The following is a 15,604-nucleotide window of genomic DNA, read 5'->3' as shown; positions in this document are numbered from 1 at the left end:
AAAAAATTAAAAAAAAAGAATTTTTTAATTTTATTATGTTCTGTTAATAACCATACATTACATCATTAATTTTTGATGTAGTGTTCCATGATTCATTGTTTGCGTATAACACCCAGGGCTCCATTCAGTATGTGCCCTTTTTAATACCCATCACCAGGCTAACCCATTCCCCCAACCCCCTCCTGTCTAGAACCCTCAGTTTGTTTCTCAGAGTCCATAGTCTCTCATGGTTCATCTCCCCCTCCGATTTCCCCCCCTTCATTTATTTATATTTTCTACCATTAGCCAATGCAAGTAGGGTTCAACATCTATGATAAAATTATGGATAAACATAGTGATGTTTTTAAGGTGAGATCAGTGACTTGACAGATGCTAAATTATCTCACACTGACACTACACCATTAGAAAATACTTTAACACTTCTTTAAATTACATTAATTTCAGCATAAGATGTCAAATAAACACTGACTGACTCTACCTGGATCAGACATGAACAAAATACTCTATGTAATTCTGGGCACTGTATATTCAAAGAGGCAGTAATTGAAATAAGATGGTTTCTAACAGCAGAGTGAGTATGATGGTAAATAATCTGAATACCGTAACATTGAAGGAAGCATTGAAGGAACTAGGAAATGTTTCAGTTGGCAAATAGCTCAAGATGAGTTTTTAAAGGAACATCATTTGAAGGAATTAGATTTAGTCTGTGTAACTTCAGAATGCAAACCTATACCCAGTGGGTGGACTAGATTTCGACAAACAGCAAATAATCATTTAGTAAACCTTTCTGTGAATAAAGCATGGGGTCAGTTCAGATGGAAATAAAAGATAAATTGAATATAGTTCCTGCCTTCCAGGAGAACTATGAAATCTAAAAAACATATGGACTTCAATAAAGCTTCTGAATTCTGTGGAAGTACTGGAAAGTGGGAGACCAATTCTGAACAGTGAGGTCTAGGAAAGCTTTTGAGAGGATGTGGGATTGGGTTACATTTTGAGGAATGAGAAGGGCTAAGTAGAGATTTACTGGGGGAAGGGGCATTTTCAAAAGTGGGGAAGGAGCATGTCCAAAAGAGCTTATTTGAGAAATAGTGAAGAGCTATATATGGTTAAAGTAGAATAAGGCAGGCTGGGGTACAAAAGATAAGCCAGGATCTTACCCTCTAATGGTGGCCTCTTTATTGACCATCTTCTATGTGTCTAGCACTAGAATGAAGGTATGTATGTAGATGCTGCACAAAGGCCAATTTTGGCCCAATAAGAGTGCTTACTGTGGTATATTCCTAATAGTTCATGAGTTCTTGCTCATAACCCAAAAGAGTCAGTGATAGTATTTTCTCCATCCTCGATTAGAAACAGGTTCAGAAGGGAGCTTGAATTCAGACTCAGGTCTGTCTTACTCTAGAGCCCACGCCCCCCACTACAGGGTGAAGCTCAGAGTTCAAAAGAAGTGTCTTTCACTGGAGGATTCAAGTCTGTGCTGCACCACCTGGTAATAAATGAGGGGAAACCATCAGGGAGAACTTATACTGATCCTTTTACTTCTGTTTTCTTACCTTGGCAAGAATCTGACCAATTTCTGACAGAATCTTAACTGACATTTTAAAGTATACACATTGTAAAGTTTAAGATGATTTTTATTGAACAGGTAAAAGATTCACCTTTACATTATTAGAAATACAATAATTTTTTTTGTAAAAAAAAAAAAAAAAAGATAAGCCAGGAAAAATAGGAAGAGGTTAAACTACTAAGGGCTTAAGAAACTGAACTCACAAGGTTGCACTTTCTTCTGGACAGCCATAAAGATTATTAAGTAGAGGAGGGATAATATTAATGGTTTTCTTTGGAGGAAAACTTTGGGATGTCCCAGAAAATTAATTAAAGAAAGCTGTGGAATGCAATTCCCCAACATCCAAATCCCTTCCACTGGGCCCTCCAGAATTCTCCTCCCACCATCAGTCTTTTCTCAGATTGTTCCCTTCATCATCTTGCTCTTATGAAAGCCTGGCTCTTCCAAAGGTCACTGCTTCCCTGTGGCTCTTTCCTATGGTACTATTTGTCTCCTATAGTCCTGACACCAATGGACCTGGAGAGGAAGAGGTATCTTCCTTGAGTCTTAATGGCACCTGCAGACCACTGGTCTTCCCTATTCCCTAAACATCCCCAGTCTTGAATCTCAGGTTGTTATATCACCTTCAATCCTTCATCAATTGCATTCACCTGCTGCCTCCGGGTCATGCTCCCTCATTTCTGGATGAGGTCAAGTCCTGGCTTATTATCCCTCTTCTAAACACTATTCAATCCTTGACAGTTTCAATATCTATATAGATGATCTTTCCCAAACCCTGGCTTCTCAGTCCCTGAGAATTCTTTCCTCCAATGATCTTGCCCTCCACCCTATTACAGCCACTCATTTCATACCCTAGTGTAGACCTTGTCATTACTAATAACAGCAAACCCCTCCATAATATCAGTGCCAGGCATGCCACTCACCCTCTTAAAACCACCTCTTAACTTTCTAGCTCTTCTCCCTACCCTAAACCTGACACCCTTTCAACCCCTCTGGAACCTCCAACTGATTCTATCAACTTCCCATTGCCCCCATTCCCTTATTGGCTTCACTCCCCTCTTTACCAAGCTTGAATCACATAATTCAATGTGAATGTCATCATTCCCTCTCATACACCTTTGATTCTCTCTCTCTCTTTTCCTAATTCCTTGGCAAAATCACAACCCTGACTAAATGTTAACTGTCCATCTATTCCATGTCTTCATGTATGTACCTAAACAAAGTTAAAGAAAAATACACAACCACGATGACCTGTCCTACTTTAATTTCATGACCATGAATCTCAAATAGCCCTTTAATAACTTCATTCTCATTCTCAATGGTGACCTTGCTTCCTACATTACAGATAAAACTGATACAGTAGTAAAGAACTTTTTAGACCTTCATCACACTGCCAACAGCCACATGTACTCTGTCTTCCCATCTGTTATCACAGATAAATTATTCATAATTCTATTGTGCATAGTTCTCATCTATCACTGACACACACATCATGAATTCTCCCCTCTCCTGAACATCATAAATTATCTGCTGGAGATGTTCTATTTTGAAAAAAACAAAATGCTCTCTTGACTTTACTTCTTCTCCAGCCAGGGCCTTATTTGTTCACTAGCCTTCACAGCAAAACTGCTTTTAAAAAAGTTGTCTATATTCACAATATCTAATTCATATCCTTCCATTTTCTCTTAAACCCACTTTAATCAGGGTTTCACCCACACCACTTCACCAAAACTGTTCTTATCAAAATCACCATCGATTGCCACTTTACTAAAATCAATGGCCAACTCTTAGCTCTCATCTTACTTGACTTTCAGCAATATTATCCTATATAATCACTCCTCTCTTCTTGATAAACTTTCTTTACTTCCAAAACATGTAATTTCTAGTTTCTAGACATCCTTGACAGTCATTCTTTCTTAGTCTTCATTCTCTCCTACCTTTACTATTGGAGTCACTCAGATTCCAGCCCTTCATCATCTCCCCTTCTCCATCTTTACTTCTTCCTTCTGTCATCTCTTTTCATCACTTGGCTTTAAAGACCATTTATATGTCAACAACAGTTGATTTTATATCTTCTTCCCAGACCAATCTCTCACATCCAAGACATGCTTATTTCACCACCCACATGATCTCACCAGTTCTTGATATTATCATGTCCAAAATCAGACTTCTGATCTTGGCCCTACTCTTCCCTAAAACCCACCGAATGTGCTTCCCCTGCAGCCTTCTCCATCTCAGTTGATACCAATCCAATTTATTCAGGCCAAAAACCTTAGAGCCATCTTTAGCTCTCCTTTCTCTCTTACCCCACATCCAATCCACTGGGAAATCCTGATGGCCCAACTTTAAAATACTTCCAGAATCCAAATTCTCACTACCATTTCTGCCACCCTTAGTTAGAGCTACCATCATTCCTTTTACCAGACTGTTATGATGGCCTCCTGTTTGACCTTTCTCCTTTCACCCTCTCCATCTATAGTGTATTCTCACACAGTTGCCAATGTGGTCCTCTTAAAATATAAGTCACATCAGGGCACCTGGGTGGCTCAGTCAATTAAGCATACTGCTCTTGATTTTGATTCGGGTCATGATCTCAGGGTCCTGGGATCAAGCCCTGCATCAGGCTCTGCACTCAGTGGGGAATCTGAAGATTCTCTCTCTCTGCCCCTCCCCCCACCTACTCGTGCACTCTTATGTTCTCTCTCTCTCTAGAATAAATAAATAAATCTTAAAAAAAAATAAGTCAGATCATGGGATTATTCTGCTCAAAAACCTGTGAGAATTCCCATTTTGCAAAGAGCTCTAAGTCCTTATAATGGCCTTCAAGGCCCTGCTCTATCTGAGCTTCCTAGGCTGGTATTTCCCCTCATTCCAGGCTCAGGGGGCCTCTGTGCTGTTTCTCAAACTTCCAGACTCATTCCTCATTCATTGATGTACCCCAAATACTTGAAGAGTGCCAGGTAACCTAATAGGCCTCCAATAAACATTTGTTGAAGGCAAGTCAGATAGAACAATTAGAAAGCTATTGTAATTTGTCAATGTTATCCCAAGAAAGCTGAAAAAAATGTACAATAAAGCTATTGTAATAGTCTGAAAAATAGCTAATGAAGATTCAGTTCAATCCTACCCTGCAAATGTTTTCTGAAAGTGCAAAGATAAATAATTCCTGCCCTTGAAGACCTTATGGTGGAGAGACAGACAGGTAATTTTAAAATGTTAAAAGATAATAGAACAAAACCAGGGCATCCTAGAGAGAGCAGCATGAACAAAGGTTGGGAGACATGAAATACCATCATGTGATGGAGAACTGAAAGCAAGTCAGTTTGATTAGATGTGATGGTCTGGTTGATATGACTATTTGGCTAGACTACAGTCCCCAGTTACTCAATGAACACTTATCTAGGTGTTGCTGTGAAGGTGTTTTGTAGATATAATTAAAGTCCATAAACAGTTGCTTTCAGTAAGAAAGATTATCCTAAATAATCTGTGCAGGACTGATTCAATAAGTTGAAAGGTCTCAAAAGCAGAGCTGAGGCTTCTCTGAAGAAATTCCTCCTATAGACAGCAGCTTCAGCTGTGCCCAAAAGTTCCAGCATGCCATTCATGATGGCCTGCTCTATGGATTTCAGGCTTGCCTACATAGCCTTCCCAATTATGGAAGCCAATTTCTTGTAATAAATCTCTAAATATCCACCTTCTCCTGGTTCTGCTTTTCTGGTTGAACTGGGACTGATAAAGTAGAATATAAGGCTTAAGGCAGAAAGGGGTAAAAATGAAGGATGAGAGGCAGTAGAGCTAGATCAGGAAAGGCATTTGTTTTTTTACATGCTCAGAGGTTTGAACTTTACCTCATATTCAGTAGGATCAACAAGCCGAATGACAGGATTAGGGGTAGAGATGAATTATTCTGGATTTGATATAAAGGATGTACTGGGACAGGAAGCCAGGGGAAGAGAGAGATGCTAGTGGTTGGGAAACCATCCAAGTTACCTGTGAGAGAAGTAAGAGGAGAACCAAGAAAGAAGGTCATCATGGAAACAAGGGAACAGTGTTGTGGGGAAGAAGTGGTGGTCCACCCTGGTCTGGTGCATCAGAAGAGTCTGCCACTCAGCATTCTGTGATAAAAGGAGGTCACGAAGGGCCTCAAGACAGCTGTGATAGAGTGGATAATCTAGAAACCAGATTGTATTAGGTTCAAGAGTGGCTAGGAAGTGAGAGAGAAGAGAAAACAAGAGTAGATCATTCTTTTAGAGGAGGAAACATGGCAGAAGAGAGAAAAGGTCAGTGTCAAAAGAAAATGATTAGAATGGAAGAAGCTTAAGCCTTCTTAAGCCAAAAGCAAGGGAGGAGAAAAGACGAGAAAGAGGGTACATATTCTCCTGAGTGAGGCTCAAGAGAGGAGGGGTGGCCAAAGCCACAGGTGAAGTCTTGGTCAAGGACAATGGGAGGACCTTCACTTTCTGAAAACTGGGGGAAAGAGAAGTAGAATGAAAATAATGCAGAGATAAATTTGGAGGTGGAGGGTAAGGAATCTGCAGTTATTCACACCCAATGGCCCTGGGGTAGCTCAGTGAGTTTAGGAAACAAGGTTATCAGTTGAGAGAGAGATAGTGTGACATATCTAGAGACGGAGGCTTGGCTTCAGTTGGAGCTGGGTGGCCACCTGCCAGGACATAACCAGAGGAATCAGGATCAGGTTCAGGACTTCTAAACTGCCTCACAATTCAATGTTTCTATGAATCAGATGGGCAGAAATGTTGCCTTATTCACTGATGTTTTCTCAACACCCAAAACAATGCCTGGCATGTAGAAGGCACTCAAAGTAAATTCGCTGAATGAATGAATGAATGCATACTTAGATAAGCCTCTCATCCAAACAAGCAAATAAAACCTTTTAGTTGAAATTACCTATTTTAATTTAAACTCATTTTAACATTTTTAAGAAATCACAGATGTTTTCCAGAGCCTTGAAACTTAATACAATCCCAGTCTTCGCTCCTAATCTCCAGACAATACAGCCAAGGCAAATCAGATAACGCAGGCTTCAAAGTCAGCATTTTTACCTTGAATTTTTCCCTGGACTATCTTAGAGCAAATTATCAAGAAAATGGCCAAATCTTTATTTTATTGTATTATACAATTAAGCTTTTCTGAACTGAGTAAGAGTTTACTCACTCAGATTTTCATTTAGATTCTACTATTATAGGTAGAATGTAGCCTTAACCTTTTCTGACACATCAAGCTCTTTCTCTTCTTTTTGGTCTTGGTGACATTTACCACTGACCAAAGGGAAAAGAAGGGAAAAAACAAGACTCTTTAAAAAGGCAAGTTTAAAAAAAATAAACATAAAAAAATAAAAAGGCATGTTTAACTGGAATAAAAATATAATGCAGGCAATATTAGGTTGCTGCTAAAATGGGTATCTGTTGAATATTTCCCATGCATTACCTGGGTGGAAGACTTTGGTTTTCCCATTGGTGATTCCAGAAGAGCTTGCCTCCATTTTTATTGACCTTCTGCCTGGTGGAAGTGAGGAATGCCTGACCACGGGCAGGCGACGTGATCCTGGGCGGCTTGCCACACTTCGCCGTTGATGGATTTGCAAACGCTTTTCAGCCCCATGAATAGATAAACTTAAACCTGGAATGAGAAATAGCACCATTATTATTAAAGAAGTCACTTCTGAATGGTTAAAATGCCAAATTATTTTCTGGCATGAAATACAGACAGCATAAGTAATTATGGTTCAAATTCTTAAGGGATGCTAATGACACTGGAATTCTGATACTGATTGATTTTCACATTGCATTATTCACTGAACATTAGTTCATTCAAAAGTGGACATTCTCAGTTCTCATGACAAGAGTTTTGTGAATGAGATCCAATAAAGTCAAATATTAAAATTTTTTCCAAAATCCTGGGAAAATATGCACTTATTTAGATTAGAAACTGTTGCTGGGGTATCTGGAATTTCAATAAAAATCGAGCAATTTTTTTTCCTTTCTTAAAAATATTTTAATTCCAGTAGAATTAACATACAGTGTTAGTTAGTTTCAGGTATACAATATAGTGATTCAACAATTCCATACATCACCCAGTGCTCAATACAACAAACGCTCTCCTTAATGCCCATCACTTATTTCACCCATCCTCCCATCCCCCCATGTACTTCCCCTTCACTAACCATCAGTTTGTTCTCTATAGTTAAGAATCTGTTTCTTGGTTTGTCTCTCTTTTTCTTTTGCTCATTTGTTTTTTTTCTTAAATTCCACATGAGTGAAATCACATGGTATTTTACTTTCTCTGATTTATTTCATTTAACATACTCTCTAGCTCCATCCACGTTGTTGCAAATGGCAAGATTTCATATTTTTATGGCTGAATAATATTCCATTATATATATATATATATATACCACATATTCTTTATCCATTCATCAGCTGATGGACACTTGGGCTGCTTCCATAATTTGGCTATTATAAATAATGCTGCAATAAACATATGGATGCATGAATCCCTTTGAATTAGTGTTTTTGTATTTTTTTGGGCAAATACCCAGAAGTGTGATTACTGGATCATAGGGTAGTTCTATTTTTAACTTTTTGAGAAACCCTCATACTGTTTTCCACAGTGGCTACACTAGTTTGTATTCCCAACAACAGTGCAAAAGGGTTGCCCTTTCTCTACCTCCCCACCAAAACTTACTGTTTCTTGTGTTGATTTAAGCCATTCTGACAAATGTGAGGTAATATCTCATTATAGTTTTGATTTGCATTTCCCTGATGATGAGATGATGAATGATGCTGAGCATTTTTTCATGTGTCTGTTTCTTTGGAGAAATGTCTATTCATGTCTTCTGCCCATTTTTAATTGAATTATTTGTGGGTTTTTAGGTGTTGAGTTTTTAAATATATTTTGGATAGTAACCCTTTATCAGATATGTCTTCAAATATCTTCTCCCATTCAGTAGGTTGCCTTTTAGTTTTATTGTTTCCTTCACAGTGCAGAAACATTTTATTTTGATGTAGTCCCAACAGTTTATATTTGCTTTTATTTATATAGTGTCCTTCTTTTAAGTTTTTACAGACTTTGTTTTAAAGTCTACTTTGTCTGATTTAAGTATTGCTACTCCAGCTTTCTTTTGACACCCATCTGCATGATAAATGTTTCTCCATCCCCTCAATTTCAATCTGCAGGTGTCTTTAGGTCTGAAATGAGTCTCTTGTAGGAAGCATACAGATGGGTCTTGTTTTTTTAACCACTGTCACCCTATGACTTTTGATTACAGCATTTAGTCGATTTACATTCAAGGTAATTATTGATATATATATATGTGTTAATTGCCATTTTGTTACTTGTTTTGTGGTTGTTTTTGTAGTTTTTCTCAGATCCTTTCTTCTCTTTCTTTCATGGCTTGTTAGTCTTCTTTAGTGATATGCTTGGATTCCTTTCTCTTTATTCTTTACATATCTATTAGTGGGCTTTGATTTGTGGTTACCATTAGGTTTGTAGATAAAATCTTCTGCATATGGCAGTCTATTAAGTTGATGGTCGCTTAAGTTTGAACCCATTCTTTACTCCTCTCCAGGTTTTAGTTATGTGGTATCATATTTTACATCCTTTTATGGGTCCCTTGACTGATTTTTTACAGAAATACTTATTTTTACTGCTTTTGTATTTTCTATTTTTCATACTCTCATTTATGATCTTTCCTTTCCACTCAAAGAGTTCCCTTTATTATTTCTTGTAAGGTTGGTTTAGTGGTCATGAACTCCTTTAGTTTTCGTCTGTGAAACTCTCTCTCCTTCTATTCTGAATGATAGTCTTGCTGGATAGAGTATTCTTGGCTATAGATTTTTCTCCCTCAGCACTTTGAATATATCATGCCATCCACTTCTAGCTTGCAAAGTTTCTGGTGAAAAATCCACGCATAGCCTTATGGGGACTCCCTTGTATGTAACTGATTTCTTTTCCCTGGTTGTTTTTAAAAATTTTTATCACTACTTTTCACCATTTTGATTACTATGTGTCTTCATGTGGATCATCTTTGGTTGATTTTGTTGGGGGATCTCTGTGCCTCCTAGATCTGGAAATGTTTCCTTTCCCAAATTAGGAAAGTTTTCAGCTATTATTTCTTCAAATAAATTTTCTGCCCCCTTTTCTCTCTCTTCTCCTTCTGGGATCCCTATAATGCAATGTTATTATGCTTGATGGAGTCACTGAGTTCCCGAAGCCTATTCTCATTTTGCATAATTTTTCTCTCAATTTTTCAGTTTTATTACTTTCCATTACTTTGTCTTCTAGTCATTAATTCATTCCTCTGCTTCTTCCAGCCTATTTAGTCCACCAAGTTTATTTTTAATTTCACTTATTGTGTTCTACATCTCTGATTGGTTCTTATTTATGTTTTCTCTCTCTTTGTTAAGGGTCTCACTGGTGTCCTCCACTCTTTTCTCAAGCCCAGTATCTTTATGATCATTATTTTAAATTCTCTCTCAGGCATGTTACTTATATCCATTTCACTTAGGTCTCTTGCTGTGGTTTTGTCCTATTTTTTCATTGTGATATAGTCCTCTGTCTCCTCATTTTGTCTAGTTCTCTGTGTCTGTTTCTGTGTGTTTGGGAAGTCAGCTACATCTCTTGCTCTTGAAAGTAGTGGGCCAGCTGCGCACTTTTAACTAGGTAGTGCTGGTCCTCCTCCACAGGGGATATACAGCCTTAGCAGAGACCTGGGCTAGCCTGGCCACTCCACAAAGTACCTGCAGGTGAGAGATGCATTCTTAACAAAGTGCCCACATCTTCCACAGGGGGTTGGGAGATATAGTGTTCGTGAGGTCTCTGTGGGTCTTTTCAGGGAGGGGATCTGCAGCACCAGGATTGAGGCAGGACTGGCTGGAGGGGCAGGGCACAGTATAAGCAAGTTAGGTAGGGAGTGCTGGTGCCCTGCTGGTTCCCACAGGTGACTGTGTGTTTATGATGAGGAGTAGGGGAGAGAAATGGCACCTGCCAGCTCCTTTGTTCCTGGAACAGTCTCTCAGCAAACTCTGATATTAGTAACTAACTTTCCTTCCTGTAAGCTCCAGGTGCCTTTCAAACTGCAGCTTCCAGGCTGCATCTTCACAGGCTGTTTGCTGTGCTATCTCTTTAAGGGTAAGGGCTCAGCTTCCTATTGCCCTCTGGGCTCTGAGAGCTGAGCCAGCTGATTTTTAAAGTTCCAAGGTTTAAGGCCTGCTGATTTTAAGTACTCGTGAAATTTGGTCCCTGATTCTTAGAGCCAAATGCTATAGGGATTTCTCTTTCCCTTATAGGCTCCCCAGTGTGTTAGTCTGTTTCTTACCCCTCTCTGTACCTGTGGCTAACCTCTGTCCAGCAGTTAAATCCACAGGGTTTAGGTTCCCACCAAGCTCTTGCCTCTCCTACCCTGTTCAATGTGACCTCTTTTCTACATCTAGTTGTGGAATTTGGCCAGTCTTTGGGTCCTTTTCTGAGTTGTTTGCTCTGAAGCAAGTATTACCTAGTTGTATCTGTGAGATGAGGTGAACTTAGGGTCCTCCACTCTGCCATCTTCCTAGGAGTCCCCAAGCAACTTTTAATTAAAAAAAAAAAATGAAGCAACTTTTTTCATAGGATTCATGTATAGACCTCAGTTGAAGATTGAACTCAGATTTATGCCTCTGATAATCAGAATTATGTACCTTTTTAGAGGTAATTTATCCAGGAAAATTTCAAACATACCAAAAGCAAAAAGATTAGTATAATAAATTCCATGTACCCATTACTTAGCTTCAACAAATATCAAGATTTTTTCCATAAAGCTGGGGAGAAAAAAAAAGATTTTTCTAATCTTGTTTCATCATATTCCACTCCCTTTGTTGTTGATTTGCTTTTTAGGTGCTAGAGTAGTTTAAAGCAAACTCTAGACATCATGTCAATCTCACCAAAAACAATATTAATTGTATTGACTTACACTGATTATATCAATATGGACTACACCTGATACATATGAACCATATAAAAAATTCAAGATATTTTAAAATAATAAAATTATTAATAATCAAAAGATTTTTTAAAAGAACACTCATTGATCACCATTAGAGGTTGCTAAAACACCAATTCATTATTCAGAAAATTGATAAAGGGAAAGAAGCAAGCATTTATCCTTGCCTTTCCTTTACTAACCATATTTCAAGGTAACCAAATAGTTGATAAAATAATGTTTTCACTACAGATTTCCAACTAATAAATTACTGATGGAAAAGAGAATTGGAAAGGAATTTTACAAGCCTCAGTGAGATATGAAAGGTAAGTTTTGTCTAAAGAAGCACTATGAGGGCAGAGCTAGAATTCAAACTCATGGAAGACTAAATCCAGATCTTTAAAAAAAAAAAAAAAAGGCCAAGGAAAGATGTTAGCCTTATTTAATGCCAACAAGCCAGGGGAACATGGTCAGGAATTATGCCATCTGATGGAGGAAAGTTGAGCTTCACCAAATTGCAGAATTTTTTATTAAGAGGAGAATATCTTGAAATTTGAAGGTAGAAATTAGATTTGGAAGTTACCTTAGTGGTTGGCTAACTAATCCAGTGCCTTATATAGATGAAGAAACAGCCTGGCAGGGAAAGACCGTCTACTTATTATCAGTACTGGAAGGCCATAGTAAGAGGTCTATTTAAACCCAGAAATGAGGGAAATAAAAGCCTGCTCAGAGGTAAAGTGTAAATCTGCAATCATGGGTCATGTCTGAGGTATAAAGAGTTATCTTAAATTTCCCCAACGGGTGGAAAAATGATGTGACCTGGGCCAAACTGTAAATTCTAACAAATGTTAAGAAAGGATGACTCAAATCAGAATGAGGTTTGGTCAGCCAAGCGTAACAAAAACAACAAACAACAACAACAACAAAACTTGTAATAAACAAACATGAGTAGTGCCCATCCAGACAATAGCCTAAAAGTTTAAGTGTTCCAACAGCCAGACAGTCCTGAGACACAATTTTTCTCTTTATTCTGCCCTTGCCTATTCTTTATTCTCCCTTATTCTGCCCTTGCTCTAACAGCACTCACCAGACAATCTTCAGATTAGGATTTGGTTTCCACTGCAGGGAGAGAGTAATCATACCAATGTTCCCATCGACCCAGCAACCAAGGTTCTCAGTGTGGGCTAACAAACTGGCATCCTGAATTTCTTTCTACACTTATATCTCCTCATGATTGCTTAGTATGAATCTGCCCACAGATCTGGTTTCTAAGGCCACAGTGCTATGAGCCTGAGATTTGTTCTTGGGAAATTCACACAGGTAAGGCCAGCCATGGTGGGTGACCCCTTGGGAGACCCCCTGGCAGCCTTCCCCTCACAATGCATGCCCCACTCATGCTCAGGTGCCTAGGCAAGTGTGAGCCTTTTACTCCTAGGTGTTTCTCTGTGGGCAGAACTAACACAATAGCATCAACCTGGTATTATTCCACTCTGTCATGTTCCCTACCATGGTTGTATGTTCTATATTTCCAGAGAGATGCAAAATGAATTATCTGTAGACCCACCAAGAATGCAGAATGTAGACAAATTTTCAGGTGACAGATGTAAGGGCTAGGAGATGTTTTAAGTCAACAGCAGACAGCACATGCAGTCTGAGTCTGCAACCATGAAACAGACCACTCTTGAAAAAACATTTCTCCTTGTCCCTTTTACAGAGGATTATTGGGCTAAAGGAACCAGGATGACTCAGTGGCTACTTCTAGCTCATATAAAACTCCTTTCAAGGAAGTATAAAATGTTACAAATGACAATAAAAATTACACTGTGAAAATAAATGGCATAGGTACTTGGAATTGTTGAATTCCATATTAAAAATACAATAATGTAGATCATGGGGGGATATGTCAAAAAAATTCATGAGTATTGCCAGGAAAGGATGGATATGGGGAAGATGGGTATGTTATAAGGGAATTGGGGAGGAATTCTTACTGTCTCAGCAAATTCATATGGCCCTCCAGAAATTAAGATTTCTCAGAGGTGCAAATAAAGGACCTGGCCCATCAGAGCTCTCTTTATACAATGGTTAAATCCACGGGGGAGAGATAGAGCACATAAGACATCAAATATACTCCAGATATGAAAAGTTAACATTTATCGAAGACTCAGCAATTACATCTTCAGAAACGAATTATCAGTCAATAAATTGCAACATCCAATTTGTTCTTAATTACTTTGGGAAAAAAATGTTGAGGCTGATCATCTATTAAATGCCAGGAACAGTGCTAAATATTGGTCATTACACCATTAATGCCTCACCCTAATCCTACGAGACAGAGAATTTGTATCTACATTTTACAGATAGGAAACCTGAGGCTCAGGTTACTTGTCCAATGTCACACGAGTAACTGAAATTTTAACCCTCATCTTTTCCACTACAGCATGCAGCCAGATGAATTTACTTAATTATATATCAATACATAGGCTGTTTTTTTGTGGGTTTTTTGTTTTTTAGAGAGGGAGGGGGAGGGGCTGAAGGAAGAGAGAGGAAGAGAGTCTTAAGCAGGCTCCACACCAAGCATAGAGCCTGACATGGGGCTTGATCTCACAACCCTGAGATCATGACCTGAGCTGAAATCAAGAGCTGAATGCTGGACTACCTGAGAACAGGCAGAGCAGAGTCAAGAGCCAGCCAAGGAAATGACACTGAGTCTGTTGACCTGTGCAACCAATTTTTAATCTCATGCTTCCTGTTTCACTATATATTCATCGTCTTTTCCTAGACTCCTTAAGGCCTGAAACTTCGCTGCTTTCCTCGGCTTCAGCAGACAGCTTCCTCCCCAACGCAGCTAAGATGGAGCCCAGGCAATGTCAAGTTTCTAATCTTACCACCTTTCTACCTCAAAATATCTTTCAAAAAAAGTACCTTTTTTTCTTGAGCCCTATCATCTACCTTACTTGATAAAAGATCTGCAGGCAGAGCCTTGAGAAACACACACCTTCAGGGATGAAGAGAGCAAGAATAGTAGGTGTTAAAATGTTGAGTGCTGGAGCCAGGGTTTCTGGGTTCAATTCTTGGCCATACCATTTTCTACCTATTTTACCTAGTACAAGTTATTTAATCTTTTGTGCCTCAGTTTAATCACCTGTAAAAGGGGACAATAACAGTTTCTACCTCACGGAGTCATGAGAATGAGTTAATACCTACAAAGTGCTTAGGGCAGTGCCCAGCATACAGCAGGTACGCAGTGCAAGGCAGAGGTCATCATTGCCTTCTATCAAATAAATGACTTCCCTGCACTTTTCACTCTCACTCCTTAGGCCCTAGAATTTAACACCATTGCCTCTGGTCATCTGTTTTTAAACTTTTCCTTTGGTTTCCATGACACTCATGCTTCTTGCTACTCCCTCTCCTAACTGGAAACTCTCTTCCTTGTTCCCAAAGGTGGGGGTGTTAGTTTCCTTGGGCTACCATAACTTATTACCACAGCTTTGGTGGCTTGAAATAACAGAAATTTATTATTTCCCTGTTCTGGAGGCTAGAAGTCTGAAGTCAAGGTATTAGGAGGACTGTGATTTCTTCAGAAGCTCTGGAGGTGACCCTTTTCTCCTTGCTTCTCTCAGCCACTCATGGGTTCTGGCATTCCTTAGTATTTCTTGCCTTGTGACCACGTCACTCCAATGTCTGTCTCCATGGTCTCATCACCTCCTATCTCCCTCTGCCTTTCTCTTATAAGGACATGGGTGATGGCATTTAGGGGCCACCTGTAATACAGGATAATTTCTTCATCTTAAGGTTCTTAATCACATCTATAAACTCTTTCCAAATAAGTTCACCTCCACAAGCTCTGCGGATTAGAACATGGATGCATATTTGGGGGCTATTATCAGTCTACCATGGGGGGGGCGGTATTTCCCAACATTTTGACTTTGCTCTTCTCTTTCTCTTAATCCTCTCCCCAAGCAATCTTCCAGATCACACATCTCCAGCTATTGTCTTCATGTGGTCATCTCCCAAAGTCACTCACTCTGTCTCCCAAATTTCAAGCCCATATTTCCTAC

General features: G+C 39.0%; 1 protein-coding gene across 3 annotated transcripts in view; it reads right to left on the bottom strand.

Annotated features, from left to right (window-relative positions):
* ANO4 (anoctamin 4) overlaps positions 1-15,604 on the bottom strand; it is a 350,573-nt gene that overhangs the window by 223,306 nt on the left and 111,663 nt on the right. For all 3 annotated transcript variants that reach the window (XM_032416461.1, XM_032416459.1, XM_032416460.1), the window contains exon 2: positions 7,019-7,210. In XM_032416461.1, the coding sequence (XP_032272352.1) occupies positions 7,019-7,073 (55 nt within the window). In that variant the 5' untranslated portion in view covers positions 7,074-7,210. The remainder of the gene's footprint in view (positions 1-7,018; positions 7,211-15,604) is intronic.

This window comes from Phoca vitulina, unplaced genomic scaffold (genome assembly GCF_004348235.1).
Source record: "Phoca vitulina isolate PV1807 unplaced genomic scaffold, GSC_HSeal_1.0 scaffold19, whole genome shotgun sequence".
Taxonomy (NCBI): domain Eukaryota; kingdom Metazoa; phylum Chordata; class Mammalia; order Carnivora; family Phocidae; genus Phoca; species Phoca vitulina.
The sequence above is the reverse complement of the archived record's forward strand: the minus strand, read 5'-3'. Positions and strand labels throughout refer to the sequence as shown.